The 20,906-nt window shown below is 42.5% G+C and overlaps 1 protein-coding gene across 1 annotated transcript in view; it reads right to left on the bottom strand.

The window, feature by feature from the left end:
• Positions 1-6,936: 6,936 nt before the first annotated feature.
• The window catches only part of STAT1 (signal transducer and activator of transcription 1), a 56,899-nt gene continuing 42,929 nt past the window's right edge, over positions 6,937-20,906 (bottom strand). Inside the window, 7 exon segments of the mRNA XM_049773333.1 lie at positions 6,937-7,086; positions 14,846-14,945; positions 15,770-15,845; positions 18,123-18,165; positions 18,167-18,232; positions 18,234-18,293; positions 18,296-18,312. Of these exon segments, the coding sequence (XP_049629290.1) occupies positions 7,072-7,086; positions 14,846-14,945; positions 15,770-15,845; positions 18,123-18,165; positions 18,167-18,232; positions 18,234-18,293; positions 18,296-18,312 (377 nt within the window). The 3' untranslated portion in view covers positions 6,937-7,071.

Below are 20,906 nucleotides of genomic sequence, written 5' to 3'. Positions count from 1 at the left end.
AAGCTATTTTGTAAAATCCTTGCGCTTTATTTAAATGTGCCTATATTTCTCCTTGCATAGTGGTTCCTGTTCTGGCTGTTTGCTACTGAATAGTAACCCTGAGTACATCTGATTTAAACTGCTATGAATGGCTGCCATCACTGTCCTCCAAGGATTTTTCTGTTTGGCTTTAGGATCCTATGTGCTTTTTCTGTCTGGATTTTTATACGGTCATGTTTATTTAAAGCTTGTATGCACTTGTTCTGCTGGCCTCAGTTTTAATGCTCTCATCTTTGGATGTAATCCCTCTCCCACCCCACTCCCCCAACTGCCTCTCAGCTGCAGAGCTGGATTCACTATCCACCATTGGATGCAGTTGTCATTCTGACAGGGACTGAATGACCTACTATTGGACTTAGATTCTTCCTGGGGATTGTACAGCTATGAATGAATGTATTTGCTTCTGGAAGCTCCCAAAGTGAATCTAATCTTTAAAACTATTAAGTTGTAAGTATTCTAAAATTCTGAATTTGGAAAATATTTATTTTAAATGAAATCAGGTAGTATTGCTTTTTATGGTGTAATAAAAATACATGTATCAAAAATATGAAAAAAAAAAAGTCTTTTTTTTTTTTTCCTAATGGGTGGGAACTTCACTGAGCACAGAGACCATGTCTAGTTAATTCCAATCCACTTCATATACCTACTATGAGCCAGGTACTTTGCAAATATCAGGTAAGGTTACCTCAGTGACTTAAATGAAACTCTTGCGAGGGTTTATCTTTGAACATTAGTTCATGTTCATGAACATGAGTACATTTGCAGTTCTCTAAGAGCTAGTAGTATCCTTTTCTGATTAGGAAGTAGTCACTTGAATTGCCATTAATCTCATCATCCCCCATTAGAAAGTGTTCTAACCTACTTCAGTGAGAAGAAAGATTAAGGAAGAACCCAGGAACATCACACAAGGATGTGAGCTAGCCCATCCGGAAAACCAAAGCTCCTCGTTCTCAGATGTGCTGAATGACAGTCACTTCCCAGAGCAGAAACTTTTGTTTCACAGATGGAGTGTTAGTGAGTGGTTTATTCTCCATGGAAAATGGCCAAATACAGCATGGATGTCATTTTTAATGACCAGTAGTCTATCAGCAACTAATTTGTCCTTATTTATGTCTCTACCAGTGCTAATGGGCATAATGGCACTTTGGAATTGGAAAAGGCATCAAAAAAAAATTCTTTTAGCCCATATAAGGCTGAATCTCAGGAACAAGTCAGTTGTGATACTGAACTGTTAGTGCCATGTTTTGTCCCCTACCACACACAAACAGTAGGTCTCTCTGTGCTCACTCTGGATAGAAGGTCTCTACTACCTCCATATTAGAAAAGGCCTGTTTGTTCTCTGTGAAGCTTTAAGTAGAAGCATACATGCAGCAATTTAAATCTCACAACAGTAGTCAATTAGAGTTGTGTGTCAGCATAGCAGAGAGAAGTGAAGGGAAAAGCAGCATGAATAATAAAAAGTGTAGGGAAAAACAAATTATACTGAATCTGGATACATGAATGTCTTATTTTTGTGGGGTAATTTTTTGTTTGCTTTTGTTTTAAGGCCACACCCAGTGGTGCCTGGGGCTTTTTCCTGGCTCTGTGCTCAAGGATTACTCATGGCAGGCTTGGAGGTCCATCTGGGGTGCTGAGGATTAAACCTGGGTCCATTGCCTGCAAGGCAAATAAATGCAATACCTGCTGTACTAATTCTCAAACCTATGTGGAAGAATTTTGAAGGTTGGGCAATCTTTACAATTTATTTATTTTTCTAAATTCTTTTTAGTGAGATAGCATAGTTTACTGGAGTATTAAAATCATTTTCTATTCACAGTGCTGCTATATCAAAGGGTGATCTTTCTAGTTTTAGTATCTAACCCACAGAATAAATGAGTGAGCAAATGACAGACCAGGTTGAATTGGGACATAGCCTATGAAGGAGAGAGATGATATTGATAAAAAGCTTTCTGGGAAATGGGCATTTTATAATGATAAGATTCACTAGCAGATGAGGTATTATTAGGGATGGTAAGTGTATTTAGGGATAGGAAGGATTAAAAAATAGATAGTTTTGAGGGGTCACACCTAGTGGTGCTCAAGGCTTACTCCTGGAGTTACTGGGGAACCATATTGATAGCTGGGATCAAACTGGGGTTGATGATATGCAAGGAAAGCTCTTTAACCCCTTTAACATTTTTTGGGAAGGAACATTCCAAGCATACCTGGCAGTGCTCAGGAGGACCATATGGGATGCTAGGAATAGACCCAGATAAGCCCAATGCAAGGCAAGCATTCTATCTGCAGTGTTAATGCTCCAATCACCCTGCTCTGTCAATCCTTTATAAAGGGACAAAGATTAGGACATTTCTGTTGTTTGGGACACATCCAGTACTGCCAGCTCACTGTCATGGTGCTTGGTGGACCATGCAGTACTACAGGCTAAACCCAGGCTTCTTTAATACAAAGCATGGGGGCATTCCTGGTGGTGCTTGGGTTACTCTACTGGCTCTGCTTTCAGAAATTGCTCCTGGCAAGCTTGGGGAACCATATGGGATGCTGGGGATTGAACCCAGGTCCATCCTGGGTTGGCCACATGGCAAACATCCTACGCCTGTGCTCTCTGGCCCAAGATTGGGTATTTTTAATCTCTGCTCTGTTTGCTGAACTGACACCAGGTTTCATGTCCTTTACTACCACTCCATGTAGGACATCTACTAGGAAATATACTCAGTAAAAGTCATCATGGCAAAAAAATACGAAGACTATTTGACTTCTTTTTTTTTTTTTTTTTTTTTTTTTTTGGTTTTTGGGCCATACCCGGTAACGCTCAGGGGTTACTCCTGGCTATGTGCTCAGAAGTTGCTCCTGGCTTGGGGGACCATGTGGGACACCGGGGGATCGAACCGCGGTCCGTCCAAGGCTAGTGCAGGCAAGGCAGGCACCTTACCTTTAGCGCCACCGCCCGGCCCCTATTTGACTTCTTTTAATGTAAAAAAAAAGTGGGGAAAGGTTGTATAAGATACCAACAGTATGGTACAAAAGTAGCATCATCCCTCATGTAATAAAGAATTTGCATACTTTTATAATAGGTATTTGACAGCTTTCTATTTTGACACCATTTACAAGCCAAGTATTTTAGTCAGTGACCCTGAGCAAACTATATAAATCCATCAGGTTCTAAAAATAGTACCCTTTTTATCTTTCCTAAAACAATTTTAAGTGCCATGTCTTTAAAAGTGTACAGTCTTATATGAAATTTAAATTATCTATAGCTTTTGGCTATGTTTGCTTAACAATGTCTCTTACATTTTCATGAGAAGGATAATGGTACATATCTGAGAACAACTTGAAGTACCACAAAGCACAGGCATGTTGGCTTATTTACCACTATTTTTCAAAATTCAAAACTAGTAACCGGGTTTTGGTATTTTTAATGAATATGTGGATCTTAACTAATCAAAAGAAGTCATGTGAAGTATTTTGGAAACAACATCCTAGGCTTTTATATAGGTAGTAGAGCTTTAAGAATAAGTTCTAACTTGTGGATGGAGTGGTCTGGGATCAATTTGTGGAAGATGGTGAAAGGAATGCTGTATTCATTCTGATATATGGCATTTCCTGCTCCTGCTTGCTGACAATAAACATTTATTTTCACTGAATGCAGGAGTAGGGAACATCCAAACTGTGGGCACTGAAAGATCCACAAAATCATGTGGCCTGAAGGGAGAGACTGATACTATAGGACCCATAGATGCTGTGATAAGTATCCAAAGGGCCAGTGGCAGAAAAATATTGTCACTTCTGACTTAATGTACCTCCGGAAACGTTCCTGTAATAATAAAATTATTCCAGATGGTACGATACAAGTTTTTTTGTTTATATTTGGCTCTATAAGCATTACACTAAAACACTGCTAAAATATCCTTAAATCAGGAAATACTTAGTGACTTCTGATAATGCTCAAAAATATAGAAATACTGATTTGTCCTGAGTAGAGAGGGTTTTTTTTTTTTAATTTACTTTATCCCTGGAGAAATACAGCTCTTATTTATTTTACTTTACTTCCTTGGTATAAATATTATAGCCATGGAGAGGAAAATATTTACATTTGTTAGGATTTCAGAATTTGAGTCTTTTTCACTATTTCCTGACAACTTTCCAAACAATTATTAAGTTTAACTTTTCAGCTTACGTTCAACTTGGCGATTTTTATCCAATTCCGCACTCTCTTCCCACACACACAATGCCCTTCCCCTAAGAGCCGATGGCTTTCTGACTTGGACATCTTTTTATTTTTATTTTTTTGTTTTTTTGTGTCACACCCGGCAGTGCTCAGGGGTTACTCCTGGCTCTATGCTCAGAAATCACTCCTGGCAGGCTCGGGGGACCATATGGGATGCTGGGATTCGAACTACTGACTTTCTACATGCAAGGCAAATGCCTTACCTCCATCCTATCTCTTCGGCCTCAACGTGTGACATCTTTAGAGAAAAATGGTATTTTTTTCCTCTGTGTGTGTAGGTGCAATAACTTCCCAGTAATAGCATTATCTAATGATGAAGGTATTTAAATGACTACTTTGAAGTTATGTGGAGTTTGATTTTATATGAATTTTTAAATTAAAAACTTACATTATTGAGAATAAAATTCATTTAAAGTAGGTATCAAATCACTGATGTATTTGGAAGCTTCTGCCCATCAGTAAGACAAAAGTACATTTTGTGTGCTGGTTTGTTGTTGGCACCGACAGCAACCTGTCTCTTAAGTTTCCACTCTGATCTCATCTATGGTCTGACCTAAATCTGCCATTCCAAGACTGACTGCAAGCAGAGATAACACTAAAGGGAAGTATGCCTGCCATTCATCTTTCTTTCAAATAAGGACTGATATTTTTTAATCAAGTAAAGAAATAATTGGGTAAAATATTGATCTTATATATAAATGTTGGTCAATTTGCACCAAATGCTACTGATAAAAGACTAAATTAGAATTTGAATACTATAGTTTCTGGACTAGTGTAGTAAACTGAAATCATGCTAAATCATTTTCAGTGGCAAAACCAGAACAAAGAATTAAAAGGCAGCAGCAATTACAATTTTAAAAATTGATATTCTTTGTTTCTTCATTAATTTAACTTACAAAGTCAATGCAAATCCAATCAGGGTCACCCATCTGATGTGAAAACTAAGTGGAGGCTTTAACTTGTATTCAGTACCAATGAAAGTGCCCCATGTATATTAAATTATATTTAATGAATTATATACACACCGACATGTACATATATATGTACTTGAAACAGACTGCAAGAAAACATTATCCCGACAAAAGTAAAAACAAGTCACTCTAATAAACATATCATGGTGGTGGTGATAATGCAAAAAAGAAAACAGATATACACAGTAGTTTGTGGAAATTATAAACGAATCTTTCAACACTGTTCCCTAGGCTGCATTTTATGGGACTGAAGGAAAGTAACACGATATACTTCACAAAACAGCAACCAATCAAAAAAGAGATTTAGGAAAGGCACAATAAAGAGAAAGGACCATTTGCAAGTGTATTTGTCAGAGAACATTAAGAATTAGCGAAGAATATACAATTGACAATGCAGTTACACAGGACAAGTTTTCAAATTAGTTGTCAGATTCAGGTTAAATAATTACTCAGTAATTTTTTTTCTTTTGAGTTTGAAAACTTTCTGAATAACTAAAATCTAGCAAGCTAATACGAATAAGGACAAATTAAACAGAGAGACTTGGGCCCGGAGAGATAGCACAGCGGCATTTGCCTTGCAAGCAGTGGATCCAGGACCAAAGGTGGTTGGTTTGAATCCCGGTTTCCCATATGGTCCCCCGTGCCTCCCAGGAGCTATTTCTGAGCAGACAGCCAGGAGTAACCCCTGAGCACCGCCGGGTGTGGCCCAAAAAACAAACAAACAAAACCAAAACGAAACAAAACAAAAAAACAGAGAGACTATCCACATTTATGGTTAACTTCAAGTTTTGGAAAGTTAACAGGATTTGTCTCCCAGAATACTGTTGGCAGGCTGGTTCCCTTGATGGAACTATGAAGGCAATTTTATTTCCCAATGACCACACAGAATGTATTAAATTCTTGATATCAACGTTTAAAAAGAAAACTCTAGGCATGTATTTTTAAGTGCGCTTACTTTCTTCTCTTGATAATAATCTGTATCTTAAAGTTACAGCAAACAGGGGCCGGAGAGATAGCATGGAGGTAAGGCGTTTGCCTTTCATGCAGAAGGTCATCGGTTCAAATCCCGGCGTCCCATATGGTCCCCCGTGCCTGCCAGGAGCTACTACTGAGCAGATAGCCAGGAGTAACCCCTGAGCGATGCCGGGTGTGGCCCAAAAAAACCAAAAAAAAAAAAAAAAAAAGTTACAGCAAACAGAGACTATTTCCTTTCAAAAATACAGAATTTGTGTTTTTCTTTAAATATGGAGGTGTAATAAAATATGCCCCATGAGCTGCTGAGATGCAGGAGAAGTGCTTGTGATAAAGGGTTTTTATAATGTCAACCTCACTCTGAAAATTTTCACTAATAAACCAATGGGACACTTCCAGTAACATTTAAAGCAGAAAAAAAAAAAAAAAAAAAAAAAACAAGAATTTTCCTGAGCAGAATCATGTCATTCTCAGGTCCAAAAGTTCCCTGTGACCTATCCAGCTACATTTAACAGGTAGATATTGCACTTGCTTCTGCAAACATTTTCTCAGCATTTTCTAGATACTGCAAAACTTGTACCTTACCAAAGCCCTCCCGCTAGCATTCTTGTGCTTTGGGTATCTACAAAACCCACTCTTCAGAGACTCGGACCTTCACTTTTACCTTGGACAAGATGAATGAAGGCCTTCAGAGTGTCTGAATAAAGGGGAAATTCACTTGTTATCACAGGTTGCAGCACATGTGTTGGCCGTTCTTTCATTTCCCTAGAAACACAGGATGTGGAGGAACAGAGTAGCAGGAGGAAATCACAGATGAGAACACATGGAAAATGCTGGCCAGGGAAGTTGAGAAAAATGCAGGATCTAGACTCCACTCATCTGTGAAAAGATAAAATGTAGGTAAGTGGATTACGCAGATCTTAAGACATGGAGACTCATGGGTGAACCTTTCTGTTCCTTGCTGAAGCAGCAGGAAATAAAACTGGGGACCCAGGAGCTTTTAGCAAGGGAACAACTTTACCCAGACTAATGGAGGCCTCTTCTGTCACCTGACCTAATAGATTGTTACTCTGCAGTCTGTGGGCAGAGATCTGTCAGTTCAACCAGGCTCAGCAACAAAGCAATATGTTAAATGGGCTCAAGCCAAGTAAGAGTGAGGCAACACAGGGCCAGAGTGAGCACAGTAAGTAGAGCCTTTGCCTTATACGTGGCCAATCCCTGGCATCACATATGGTCACCAGACCACCACCAAAAATTTCCTCTAAGCACTACAAGGTGTGGTCCCCAAACAACAACAAAATAAATAGGAGTGAGGCAATGCTGAGTGTAGACCAATGAGAGAGGGATGGGGACAAAGGGAAATGAATTTCCTTAAAGGTCATTTGGTCGGAATAACCACAAATGATGCAGGCTGAAGATCAGACTCATCTCTCTAGAACTCTTTCCAGTCCTCCCCTGTCCCAAGTACTTCCAGCACATTGGAAATGGGAGGATGCGGGGAGACCTTAGCAGACAGGGAATGGCTCATCCAAATAGCAGCCTTTTGCCACTGTCGCACCTAACTTCCTGCACTTCTAAACAAATGTTCGAAGCCAGGGATCCTGCCGCTCCCCCCTAAAGGTCTAAGGTTTGTGATCCTCAACTAGAGGGCAGAGGTCAGGGAAGCTATTGAATAGCCTCAAACTACAGGTCAGGCCCCCAAAAAGAGAGAATGGGATGCCTCCTTGCCAAAGCAACAGAAACCCTGCACAGACTAAAACCCTCTTGAGAACTGGGCGCATTTTGTTTGAACTCCAAGTAGTCAATGGTAACTGGTCACCTACTGGGCTGTTTGTAAAAATATTTAGCATCAGAAAACAGAGTGAATGTGCTGTTCTGTTTCAATCTAGCTCAGTAAAAATGTGTACTAAAAGGCCAGCAAGATAGTACAAAGGTGAATGATTTGAAGTACAGTACCATATATGGGCCCCAAAAATACCACCAGGCATAGCCCCTGAGCACAGAGCCAGGCCTGGTCCCTGAGCATCACCAGGTATGATCCTCCTCCCCTAGATGTATATAGTTAGCATGGCAGAATGAGAAGAGAGGAGACAGTGTGCGAGAGAGACAGGCCTGGGGGGAGGGGGGAATGTCTGGAGGGGAAGAGAAAAGAATTGCAGCGAAGACAAACCAAGATTCAAGATTTTCCCTGTCACTTGGTTGTGTGACTACAGGCTACTCAACTTCTCTAGATTCCAAGTCCTCACTACTCTGAGGAAACCAACTGTCGCATATAAACAGATCTGTAGAAAGGATTAAATTAGCACAAGCAAAGGTGCCTGAGATTTCCATCTGAATAGTTGGGAAAATAGTACAGAATGAATACCCCTCTGACTATTACCAGCTTTCACTCAAGGCCTCTGAGAAAGCAGACTAGATCTTGTGTCCTCACAGAGGAAAAGTTTAGTAGACAAGAAATCCAGACTAAACAACTTCTCAGGTTGTGCCACAGAAGACACTGGTGCTGTGTGTCTCTCTCAGACAATTTCCTCAGAACCTAAGGTCCCCTGGCTGCTGGACCAGACCTTACCTCAGCACCAAGTGGGGCAGCTGGCTCTGTGCCTTTATTTACCTTTGGAGCACAGTCCCTTGTTCTAAGAGAAGGCATGGAATGTAAATCATAACCAGGGCTGAGGGCAAGCAAGACTAATTCCAAAGAGTAATCCTTCTGTCTAACAAGGACTGTGCCCATATCATAGCACCTTTTAGCTCTAAGAGCCTTTTGTAGTTCACCGGGTGCGCGTGTGCGTGCATGCATGTGTGTGTGTGTGTGTGTGTGTGTGTGTGTGTGTGTGTGTGTGTCTGTCTGTCTGTCTGTCTGTCTATCTGTCTGAGTTATAGAAAAGTCAGCAACTTTTCTATTTTTGTTTTTGGAGAAAGGGGCTGTGGCCACGCAGCACTGCTCAGGGTTCAGTCCTGGCTTTGTGTTCAGGGATAAAGAATCAAATCAGGGCAGCCATGTGCAACGTAAGTGCCTTAATCCCTATACTATTCTTTATTTATTTATTTTTTTTATTTTGGTTTTTGGGTCACACCCGGCAGTGCTCAGTGGTTACTCCTGGCTCTATGCTCAGAAATCTGTCCTGGCAGGCTCAGGGGACCATATAGGATGCCGAGGATTCGAACCACCGTCCTTCAGCATGAAAAGCTTGCCTTGCCTCCATGCTATCTCGCCGGCCCCCCTGTACTATTCTGCTAGTCCCTTTAATGTAGGGTTTTTGTTGTTGTTGTTGTTGTTGTTGTTGTTGTTTTTATCAGTACTTCTTCTACATAATTGAGACTTTTATGTCTATGCTCTTTAAAATATCTGATTGTATGAAAATTCTTTGATTAGTTAACCATTTATATTCAATACACAGAATAACAAGATACATTTAAAATTAAATGGATAAGGATATTTATGGATGATTCTACATATGCTTTGGAAAAAATAAAAAACCAGTTTTTAATTTAGATGGGAACTCCCCAAACTAAACTTCTATCTTGCATCTATTAAAATAGAAATTTTTTTTTTTTTTTGGATTTTCGGGCCACACCCGTTTGATGCTCAGGGGTTACTCCTGGCTAAGCGCTCAGAAATTGCCCCTGGCTTGAGGAGACCATATGGGACACGGAGGATCGAACCGCTGTCCTTCCTAGTGCTTGCAAGGCAGACACCTTACCTCTAGCACCACCTCGCTGGCCCCAAAATAGAATTTCTTAAAAGGCAGAAATCTTTTTAAAAATCAGTTCAAAAGATTTTTTTGTTTGTTTGTTTTTTGGGCTACACCAGGTGACACTCAGGGGTTACTCCTGGCTATGCGCTAGGAAATTACTCCTGGCTTGGGGGACCATATGGGACACTGGGGAATTGAACCATGGTCCATCTTAGGTCAGCTGTGTGCAAGGCAAATGCCCTGCCGATGCACCCCATTCCAGCCCCAGTTCAACAGATTCAATAGAAATATAGGGGGCCGGCGAGATAGCATGGAGGCAAGGCATTTGCCTTTCATGCTAAAGGACGGTGGTTCAAATCCCGGCATCCCATATGGCCCCCTGAGCCTGCCAGAACCGATTTCTGAGCATAGAGCCAGGAGTGAACCCTGAGCGCTGCTGGGTGTGACCCAAAAACCAAAAAATTAAAATAAAATAAAATAAAATAAAAATAAAAAAAGAATAGTACAGGGATTAAGGCACTTACATTGCACATGCTGCCCTGATTTGACTCTTGTTTGCCTTGTACATGGCTGACCCAGGACTGACCCTGGTTAGATCCCTGGCATCCCAACTAGTCCCTAGAGCCTAGGAGTAATTTCTGAGCTGAGTCAGGAGTAACCCCTGAGCACCACTGGGTGTTGCCCCCCAAAAACAAAATTTGTTTTATACAAAATTGAGAGAAAATTAATCAGAACATCATTGTAGAGACCAAACAAGGTCCTAAACTATTGGAGACTATTCTAGGTTATCTCTTCTAGGGAAAAAAATGACTTGTATCTCTACCAGAGAAGAAACCATAAGTACAAATGTTATCACTTTCTATGTCTGAAGACTTTAGTCAGTCATAACCAATCAATGGGACCGAGTAGAAACCTTACATAAGACAGCAGCAATTGGGCCCAGAGAGATAGCACAGCAGTGTTTGCCTTGCAAGCAGCCGATCCAGGATCAAAGGTGGTTGGTTCGAATCCCGGTGTCCCATATGGTCCCCCGTGCCTGCCAGGAGCTATTTCTGAGCAGACAGCCATAAGTGACCCCTGAGCACCACTGGGTGTGGCCCAAAAAACAAACAAAAACAAACAAACAAACAAAAAAAAAAGACAGCAGCAATTTTTTTTCCTGGGGTTGGAGCTAAATCTGGCTTACTTTTGCTCTGCACTTAAGGGGCACTTCTGGCAAGGCTCTAGGAATCATATGTGGTGTCGGGAAATCAAATCCTTAATGGCGGTGTATACGGAAAGTGCCTTAACCCCTGTACTCGAGCGTCACAGCAGTAATTTGTTTTTCTGTAAATGCACAGATAGAATTTCAGTCCTTCCAAATCAGAAATCTCAGTTGCCATGACTCCTCTTGGTCATCAGAGAATGAAAAGTAATGCAATATATATAATACATGTGTTTGTATATATATTTATATATATACATATGAATGAGCATACTGTGGACAAAGCACTTGCCTTGCTTGAAGCTGACCTGGGACCTGGGTTTGATCTCTAGCATATCATATGGTCCCCAGGGCACTGCCAGAATTAATTCCTCAGTGCATTGGGGCAGCCATGTGTAAGACAAACACTCTACAAGCTGTACTATCACCCCATCCCTGATTCGCCTTTAGATTCCATATTAGGGGCTGGAGTGATAGCACAGCTGTAGGGCATTTGCCTTGCATGTAGCCAACCCAGGATGGACCTGGATTTGATTCCCGGTATCCCTTATAGTCCCCCGAGTCTGTTAGGGCCAAATTCTGAGTGTAGAACCAGGAGTAACCCCTAAGAGCTGCTGGGTGTGACCCCCCAAACCAAAAACAAAATAGATTTCATGTTATGAAGTGTTTTCCTGCTTGTTTTTCTCATTATAATTTATTAATTCAGATCTGATATCAAGGTCATTGTTCAATTTTAAAATGATTTCTGCTCATGGTGTGAGATAAGGATCTGATCTCATTTTATAACATTTGACTGGCCAGTTTTTCCAACACTTGCTGTTTGCTGAGCCTTTCCTTGTTACACTTCATAATTTATTACTTTGTTATAAATTAGCTCATGTGGAAAAAATGTCCTCAGTGCAGAGCCAGGTTTAAGCCTTGGCATTACTGGATGTGGTCCCAAGACAAGATAATAATAATAATTAATAATAATAATAATAATAAATAGATGAACATGCAAGGGTTGGAATGATAGTTCTGAGGGTAGGGCTCTGTCCTTGCATGATGCTGATGCGGCTTTGATTCTGGGTTCTTTATAGGGTCCCCTGAGCCCAGCTAGTATTGATCTCTGAGAGGAAAGTCAAGAGTAAGCATTGAGCACTGCTGTCTATGGCTCTCAAACAAACAAAAAAACAAGACCAAAGAAAGGAGCAATGCACTAACAAGTCTGATTTATAAAAATAAGCAGAAGGGCTGAGCTGATTGGAAAGAAGGAATTTCGAGCTCCCTCCCCAAATAATTCTTGGGTGTCCCTTGTCTCTTGACGATATTGAAAGACAAGTAACAGACTTCTCAGTCATTTCTGTAACCTTCTATATGTTTCTTGCATATGTGTGAGGATATCGAATAGGTTTCTTTTGTTCTAGATATGAAACGAACAAAATCATCTGGAAGAGAATGGTGGGAATATGGGGGAGGTATCCAAAGAACACAAACCCATTTCCTGGTCTGGCTGTAGACTCCACTCAGCACTTTGTATGAGTGCCAGGCCTGCTTGCAGTGCCTGCACACACAGAGGGAACTTGACCATCTTATTTGTCCAAGGTCAAGGGGAACAAGGGTGATAACAGAGTTGAACCGCCAGTTTCTCTATCCTAAACACAGGCCTGCCATCCAAAAGCCACATCCACACTCCTGTTGCAATAACAAAGAAGAAATAATATATTCAAGTCTATGCTAACAGTTTTATCTCAGGTTTTGCATGAAGTTTTTTGTGGGAGCTATTCAAGAGTGGACCGGGTGTGCTCCCAAGATACCTGTTGGGTTCAAATAGTCTTTGTTGTTTTGGGGCCATACCCAGTGATGCTCAGGGCTTACTCCTGGCTCTGCGCTCAGGGATATTACCTCTGGTGAGGTTCAGGGATCCTTTAGGGGACTGAATCTGAGTTGGCTGCATTCGAGGCAAATACCCTATGAACTCCACTATAGATCCGACCTACCCATTGTAGGACCATTCTGGCCAGGTTCAAATATTCTTCCGACCATTTACTGATGGTTTGATCGTAAGTCAAGTCATGTTCTATGGGGAAGGGGATTTCTTCTTCCACAGCCATAAAAACAGCTCAGAAGCATACTGCAATGTCTTAGCAAGTCCTTACCTGTGACATTCTTTTTTTTTTTTTTTTGGTTTTTGGGTCACACCTGGCAGTGCTCAGGGGTTATTCCTGGCTCCAGGCTCAGAAATTGCTCCTGGCAGGCACAGGGGACCATATGGGGCGCCGGGATTCGAACCGATGACCTCCTGCATGAAAGGCAAACGCCTTACCTCCATGCTATCTCTCCGGCCCCCACCTGTGACATTCTTGGTGCCCAGCAAGCATGTCATAAATGCCCCAAACATGAGGGTGATAATTATCATGCTGATGTGGTACCATTACTCAGATACAAGGGGAGTAGGGAAATGTCCTTGCTCCATTTTGACACTCACATTTTCTGCATAGGCCTTTCCAACTAGCTGTTCTGCTCCCAGGCTTATTAAGCAAGTCTTAGGCTGTTGGGAGCTGCTAACAGTGGCTGACTAGGTGATCACGGATTTTCTCAGGAACTATACACATACATAGGAAAGGCTCATTTCACATGTGCCAGGAGGAAAAGAACTATTTCACTGTTCTATATCACCTGGTCTACATACAGATCTGGTGTGTGTGTGTGTATGTATAACTATGTATATATGTATATATATTTCACCTTGTCTACATAACTATATCACCTGGTCTAAGCTCTTTCCTAACTGATTTGTCTCCTACACCACTGTCAGAAGCCATTTTCAAAGGACTCCAGTCCATGCTGTTCCAGGTGAGGAGACAGGATGAAGAAAAACAATTACACACCAGACAGTTGAATCTCAGCAGGGGTTGACTTCTGTCATAAAAGCACCTTCCCGAACACAGGCATATCTTTCCCTCCTATCTTCCCTTCCCTCCCCCTCCTATCCCCTCTCATATTCTCTTCCTGCCCTCTCCTCTTCCCTATTTCGGCTCTCCCTTCTCCTCCCTCATTACCAGCTCCCTGTGCCAGACATCAGTTATGACTCAGAGAAGCACTTTTCCAAAATATTCAATGAAAAAAAATTTAAATAGAACTTGAATAGCTTCATGTAGAAAAGAGCTTAAAATTAGCCTCAGTAAAAAGGGGATCAACCTAAAAAAGATTTTAGCATGAAGGATTCCAGACTGATGGGCAAAAAAAGGCCACAGGCACAGCTACCAAAAACAGGGATGTTCCTGAGCTGTTTCACTGGTCCTAGGTGTTGAATGCACCCAGAACCAGCCCGTCACAGCTCAGCTGTGAGTGCTCATGGTACAAATCTATCCACAAACGAAAAGGCTGAGCCATGAGTTGCTGCTCTGCTGACAGCATGTAATTACTAGAACTGCCTGTGACCAGGAGCCCCTTCCCTTCCTAAAAATAACATTCTTTCACCCAGATGGGTGCTGAAATAACAGGGCAAAGGGAAACATTTTCCAAGCTGAGAACCCTGAATTCCTTAACAGATAATGGACATCATGTTTTATGTCAATCCCTAGACATAGCAAACAACTTTAAAGGGCCACGGGAGGATGTAGGGTATTTGAAATGGCAAGAATGAAAAACCCTCCTCAGAGCATAGCAGGCTCCTGTTCACCCCAGCACATCCAAGCCCCCTTTCCTGTCTCTCCAAGTCCATAGTCTGCCCCTAACACCCAGGCCCAGCACTTACCATGTCCAACGGCACATTGCCCACTATCCGGGATACCTCGTCAAAGTCCTCAGGAGACATGGGGAGAAGGTTGTCTGTGGACTGCAGTCGAGAAGGGTGGCTGAAATGAGGAGAGAGGAGAAGCGGGGAGTTAGCCACGGGACTCCACAAGCTGGGTGCAGACTGGGCCCTGCAGACTGGGTAATTTCACCTTTTACTGCGGTCCGAATGGAAGATACCTGGAACAAAGTACAGGTCCCGGGAGGTTTGTATCCCCAGCCCTGCCCCTTGGAAGCACAGAACACTCCAGAAGCCTGAGGAGTACGTCCCAGGGTCCCGTGCCTCTTCCCCTGGGTGATAAGGTCTTGGGGCGTACCCCTGGCCCATAAAGCACCCACAGGAACTCTGGGAGGTCCCTCCCTCATCCCTACCTTGAGGTTTGTATGCAGATAAAGGTGCTCCAGAGTGGTTTTACATGAAGGCTACATCCGTGCACCTCAAGACACTGCTGCAGGCCAAATAACTGACCATGACTTTTCCAAATTTATTTTCTACCTTTTATGAAATGAAACAACAAAATAAAAGCAAGCAGGAAAAAAAAAGTATCTCTATGGTTACTCTGGCCTTGTTTCAATTGAAAAGAACTACTGGCCCACTCTGATCAAACTTTTTTGGATTATTTTATTTACACTTTCTTTTTTCCCAAAATATCAACTTGAGGGGGAATTTATAGACCTTAAATACAACTTTTAGGGGATTTTTGAGGGTGTGGGTATTTTTTCTTTCTTATGGAGGCAGTAAAACACTTTTTTTAAACAAGTCCAATTGGGAATGGCAGCAAGGCAATGACAACAGAAAAGTAAAGTCTGAGCCTCTTCCACAGGCCCCAGCCCAGAGCAGGCTGGCTGAGGAGTTGAGACCTGGCACTCTTCCGTGTTCACTTACACTTCAGACACAGAAATCAATTCGGTCTTGATGTATCCTGTTCCTTTAGGGCCGTCAAGCTCCATTGGTTCGGATGCTACAAGCAAACACATTGCAGACTCTTAGAAATCACACGCCCACTATTTCCTCTAACCAACAGTTTATCCTCCTCATTCAGGCTAGAGTTTTGGTATGTTAAAAGGAATTCTCAGCTCCCTGACTGAGTCACAAAGTTGTGCTTCGGTGGTTCATGCTGGTGGGTGCTTGGCACACAGCTGTCAGGGTCAACTGGGGGAAACTTCTCCCCCAAAGTCTCTGCGCTAACACTGACATTTCTGACCCTGATATGTCGTGCTGGTGTGTTCAGTTATCCTCACCTCCTTTATTTTTCTTTTCCCTTTTTGTATTTTTTGGGCCACACCCAGTGGTGGTCAGGGGTGACGCCTGGCTCTGTACTCACGAATTATTCCTGGTGATGCTCAGGGGACCATATGGGTTGCCAGAGATCAAACCCAGGTTGGCCAGGTACAAGGCAAATGCTCCACCTGCTGTACTATAGCTCAGGCCCCAACCTCAACTCTTTTAAGTACTAAGTCACTGAAGATGGAGGCCTAAGATTTCTAATCTGGGCCTTAAATTACAGTCAAATCTAAGCATTAACTGAGTCATCCTGACTAAACTGTTTACTTCTCTTAGGCATCAGTTTCCTCTGAAGGGAGAGGACACACCTGGTGGTCTTCAGGGGACCATGTGGTACCAGGGATGGAACCTGGGGTCCCTGCAGGCAGAGCATGCATTCCATCTCTCTGCTTCAGTTCCTTCATTTTAATGCCTCCAAACTGGCAAAAATCAGTTGGCCACAGTGGTCTCAACTTTTCTTTTCATAAAAACATCAGACTAGTGATGGGCTTTTCAAAACTGCTTCCCCCCCAATTCTTCCCAAGTAAGATTTCATTTCATTTTGTTCACTAGGTATCTCCCAACCAAAAGAATACATTATTTACAACTTCTCTGTAGAGATACCATTCAGAAAAGCCCACTTAAAAAAATATTGCGGGGCTGGAGCAGTAGCACAGCAGTAGGGCATTTGCCTTGCATGCAGGCAACCGGAAACAGACCTGGGTTCGAGTCCTGCATCCCATATAGTCCCCCAAGTCTGCCAGGAGTAATTTCTGAGCACAGAACCAGGAGTAACCCCTAAGAACTGTCGGTTCTGGGGGCCGGAGAGATAGTACAGCAGTAAGGCATTTGCCTTAGATGCAGAAGGACAATGGTTCGAATCCGGCGTCCCATATAGTCCCACGAGCCTGCCAGGATTGATTTTCTGAGCATAGAGCCAGGAGTAACCCCTGAGTGCTGCAGGTGTGACCCAAAACCAAAAAGAAAAAGAAGAAAGAAAGAAAGAAAGAAGAAAGAAGAAGAAAGAGAAAGAAAGAAAGAAGAAAGAAAGAAAGAAAGAAGAAAGAAAAGAAAGAAAGAGAAGAAAGAAGAAAGAAAGGAAAGAGAGAAGGAAAGAAAGAAAGAGGAGAGAGAAAGAAAGAAGGAAGAGGAAAGAGAGAGAAAAGAAAGAAAGAAAGAAAAAAAAGAGAAAGAGAAAGAAAGAAAGAAAAGAGAAAGACAGACAGAAAGACAGAAAGAAAGAAAGACAGAAAGAAAGAAAGACAGAAAGAAAGAAAGAAAGAAAGAGAGAGAGAGAGAAAGAAAGAAAGAAAGAAAGAGAGAAAGAAAGAGAGAGAAAGAAAGAAAGGAATGAAGGAAAGAGAGAGAGAAAGAAAGAAAGAAAGAGAGAAAGACAGAAAGAAAAAAGAAAGAAAAGAAAGAAAGAAAGAAGAAAGAAAGAAAGAAAGAAAGAAAAGAAAGAAAGAAAGAAAGAAAGAAAAGAAAGAAAGAAAGAAAGAAAGACAGAAAGAAAGACAGACAGGAAGGAAGGAAGGAAGGAAGGAAGGAAGGAAGGAAGGAAGGAAGGAAGGAAGGAAGGAAGGAAGGAAGGAAGGAAGGAAGGAAGGAAGGAAGGAAGGAAGGAAGAAGAAAGAAAGAAAGAAAGAAAGAAAGAAAGAAAGAAAAGAAAGAAAAGAAAGAAAGAAAGAAAGAAGAAACAGAAAAGAAGAAAGAAAGAAAGAAAAAGAGAAAACTGCCAGGTCTGGCCCAAAAAACCAATATATGCCTCTTTCACTAATCAAAATGAGGCCACTGAGTAATAACATCACAGAGAGAACTTCAGCTGCCCTGTACCTACAAAGTGCAGGTGTGTAACTAACTCTGCCTCTGGGAAACCTCTGTCTGATGATGGTGCTGAGACCTCCAGCCCCCAGGTGTCACCACACTGTGGCCCCCTCTGTGTTAGGGACATACACCTGCTTGTCTCTCCACTTACCTTCCTTTGGCCTGGAGTAATACTTCCCAAAGGCATGGTCTTTAATCGATGTTTGGATACAGATACTTCAGAGGATTCTCCGGATATCTTTCTGCGGCCATGACTTTGCTAATTGCGGATAATGTCAGGGAAAGTCACAGCAGAAAGTTCTTTCTTTGGTGTAGGGTTCGACCCGCATGGAAGTAAGGCTCTGCAAAGAAGAGAAGCCAGGTTGAGCCCAGGACCTGCAGCCCTATCCAGAGAGAAAGCAAGCATGGCAGTGTTTATAGACTGGAGGCTCCTGCAGAGAAAGACCACAGCAGGGACCAGAATATACTGCACTACTTCATCGCTATTTTACTTAGGAAGTAGCCCCGAAAGGCCCCGACAGCAGTCATGAACCAGGTGGTCTCTGGGGTGCAGAGAACAAGCAGCCCTACACCCCCTGAACCTCAATTGGCATCAGTGAATGTCCTGGATGGCTGAGAATTGCCTGAGCACTGCCCAGGAGGGCCCCTTTAGGAACAACATAGCCAGAACACTACAGGCTGAAGCAGAAGCCTCATGGCCCAATCCCAGGGAATTGGAGAGACGCACTTCTGATGACACAGGTAATAATCCACAGACGACTATGGAGATAAACGGGTTCAGGATCTTCCATAACAAGCCTTCTGCTCCTAACAAGCATGGAAGACCTGAATCTGCAAGCTGTTTCTCCCAGACCCAGGGCTTTATTAGAAGCAAAAGACCACACTCTGGGGTGGAGAACAGGTAGGATTAGACACCAGTCAAAAGATGCTTTAATTCAAAGGTGCTTCCATCCAATGAGTGACAAGTACCATCAAATAAGAATTATCCTGATAGAGTGGAAAGCTGGTTGTTACAGCACAGGTTGTCATCAGGTGCAATAATACTGCACTGGCAGCTACTGCTTTAGTTTTGTCCAGCAGGTCCACAGGGGTTATTAGACACCAGGTCACCTGCCTCTTCATTGGTGGCCTCACACAGGCAGATAAGATTGATTGAAGAGATTATGGAAGCCTGAGACTTAGACTGAATTCATGAAACGTAAATTCTTTAATTTTCTTTTTATATTAAAAATATTATTGTGTTATTTTGGAGCAACACCCAGAAATGCTCAGAGGCTTCCTCTCTGGCTTTTGTGCTCAGGGATTACTCCTAGAGCAGTACTCAAGGGACCATATAGGGTGACAGTGATCAAACACAAGTGAGCCATGTGCCAAGGCAAATTCCCTACCCACTATACTATCTCCTCAGTCCCTAAAAATAAACATATTTAACTGAAAATAAAAGATAAGAATGCAGAACTTTCCAAGCAACAACAACAAAAAATCCTATTTGCTACTTTTTCCTAGAAACCCATGTAATGAACTGGATCAATTAATTCCTTCTTAATTCTCAGGTATAATTCAAATTGCACTTTCTTTGTTCTATTTGAGCCACATCCAGTGATGCTCAGGTGTTACTCCTGGTACTGCACACAGGAATCACTCCTGGTGGGCTCAGTAGACTGTACGGGAAGTTGAGGATTGCACCCAGGTTGGCTGCATACAAAGCAAACGCCCTTTTTGCTGTGCTATGGCTCCGGCCCCTCAAATCCCACTTCATAAGTAATTGCACTCATGACTGGAATGCCCACATGCCAACTGCTCTAGAACCTCAGACCCCATGGACACCTGACTCCCTCCTGCTAGAACTTTCAGTTGCCAAGCGAGTTTCTTCCTCTTTGCCAGTATGTTCAGACCCAACAAACTCCTGAAAGAATTAGCCCCAGAGGAGATATGGAAAGGGCAGATGCCAGCCTGCACAGGTCAATTCCTGGGCTCCAGTTTTTAATCTGGAGACAAATAAAGACAGAGGAAACATGGTCCAACTTGTTTCATCTTTCACTGAAAGCATGGAAAGGCCTCTGGATGTGGCCTGAGTATGGAGAGCAGACAATTTGCAAGTGGACGACCCTGGACTGGCTCCCAACTTCAAGCTCCTGACTTCTTAAGAAGCCCCCACACAACAAAAAATAAAAAAAAGGGGGCTAGAGATATTGTTCAGTGGTACAGCATTTGCCATGCACATGAGCCCAGGGTCCAAATCTGCAGGTACAAGAAGCAAAACCTGGCAAGGTGACTGTCCAGAGAGAGGTTAAGGCAGACATACCAACCACTGTTAGACCCCCTAGTACAACCTACATGGTCTCTGGGCACTGAGAGAGTGGGCCTGGTAATCCCTGTGCCAGTGCTTAGCAGTTTTACAGCCTCAGATCCTAGCACTGAGCCTGCAGCATGGGGGAGAACCCCACATAAATACAATGAAATGAATAAAAATAAAGATAAAAGGGTAAACTTCACTGAAGCTACACAGTGTCCTTCCCCCATCTCACCCCCACTTCTTTCAAACAATAAGCAGCGATGAGAAGTCACAAGTTTCTCTTATCATTTTTCTCATCTCTGTGGCTCCTTATCTATCCTGGGAACTCTTCCTAACACCAAAATTTAGAGGAAGTGCTTCAGCTATGGACTCCTTTGGTTAACTAGAAACCCAAATGGATCAGGAAGAAAGAATTAAAATGGCCACACTGCTCAGGGCTCATTCCTGACTTGGAGCTCAGAGGTCGCTCTTGGTGAACTCAGGGGACCATATGGAATGCCAGCGACTGAACCTGGGTTGGCAGTGTGCAAGGCAAGAGCCCCACAAATACATCTCAAGGGAGAGTGGGAGGCCGTACTACTCCCAGCACCCCCTTGGATGGTCCCCATCCCACCCCATCTTGTATGCCCTTCTCTGTGG

This window comes from Suncus etruscus, chromosome 5 (genome assembly GCF_024139225.1).
Source record: "Suncus etruscus isolate mSunEtr1 chromosome 5, mSunEtr1.pri.cur, whole genome shotgun sequence".
Lineage (NCBI taxonomy): Eukaryota > Metazoa > Chordata > Mammalia > Eulipotyphla > Soricidae > Suncus > Suncus etruscus.
Note: the sequence above shows the minus strand (reverse complement) of the source record. Positions and strands in the feature narration are given on the sequence as shown.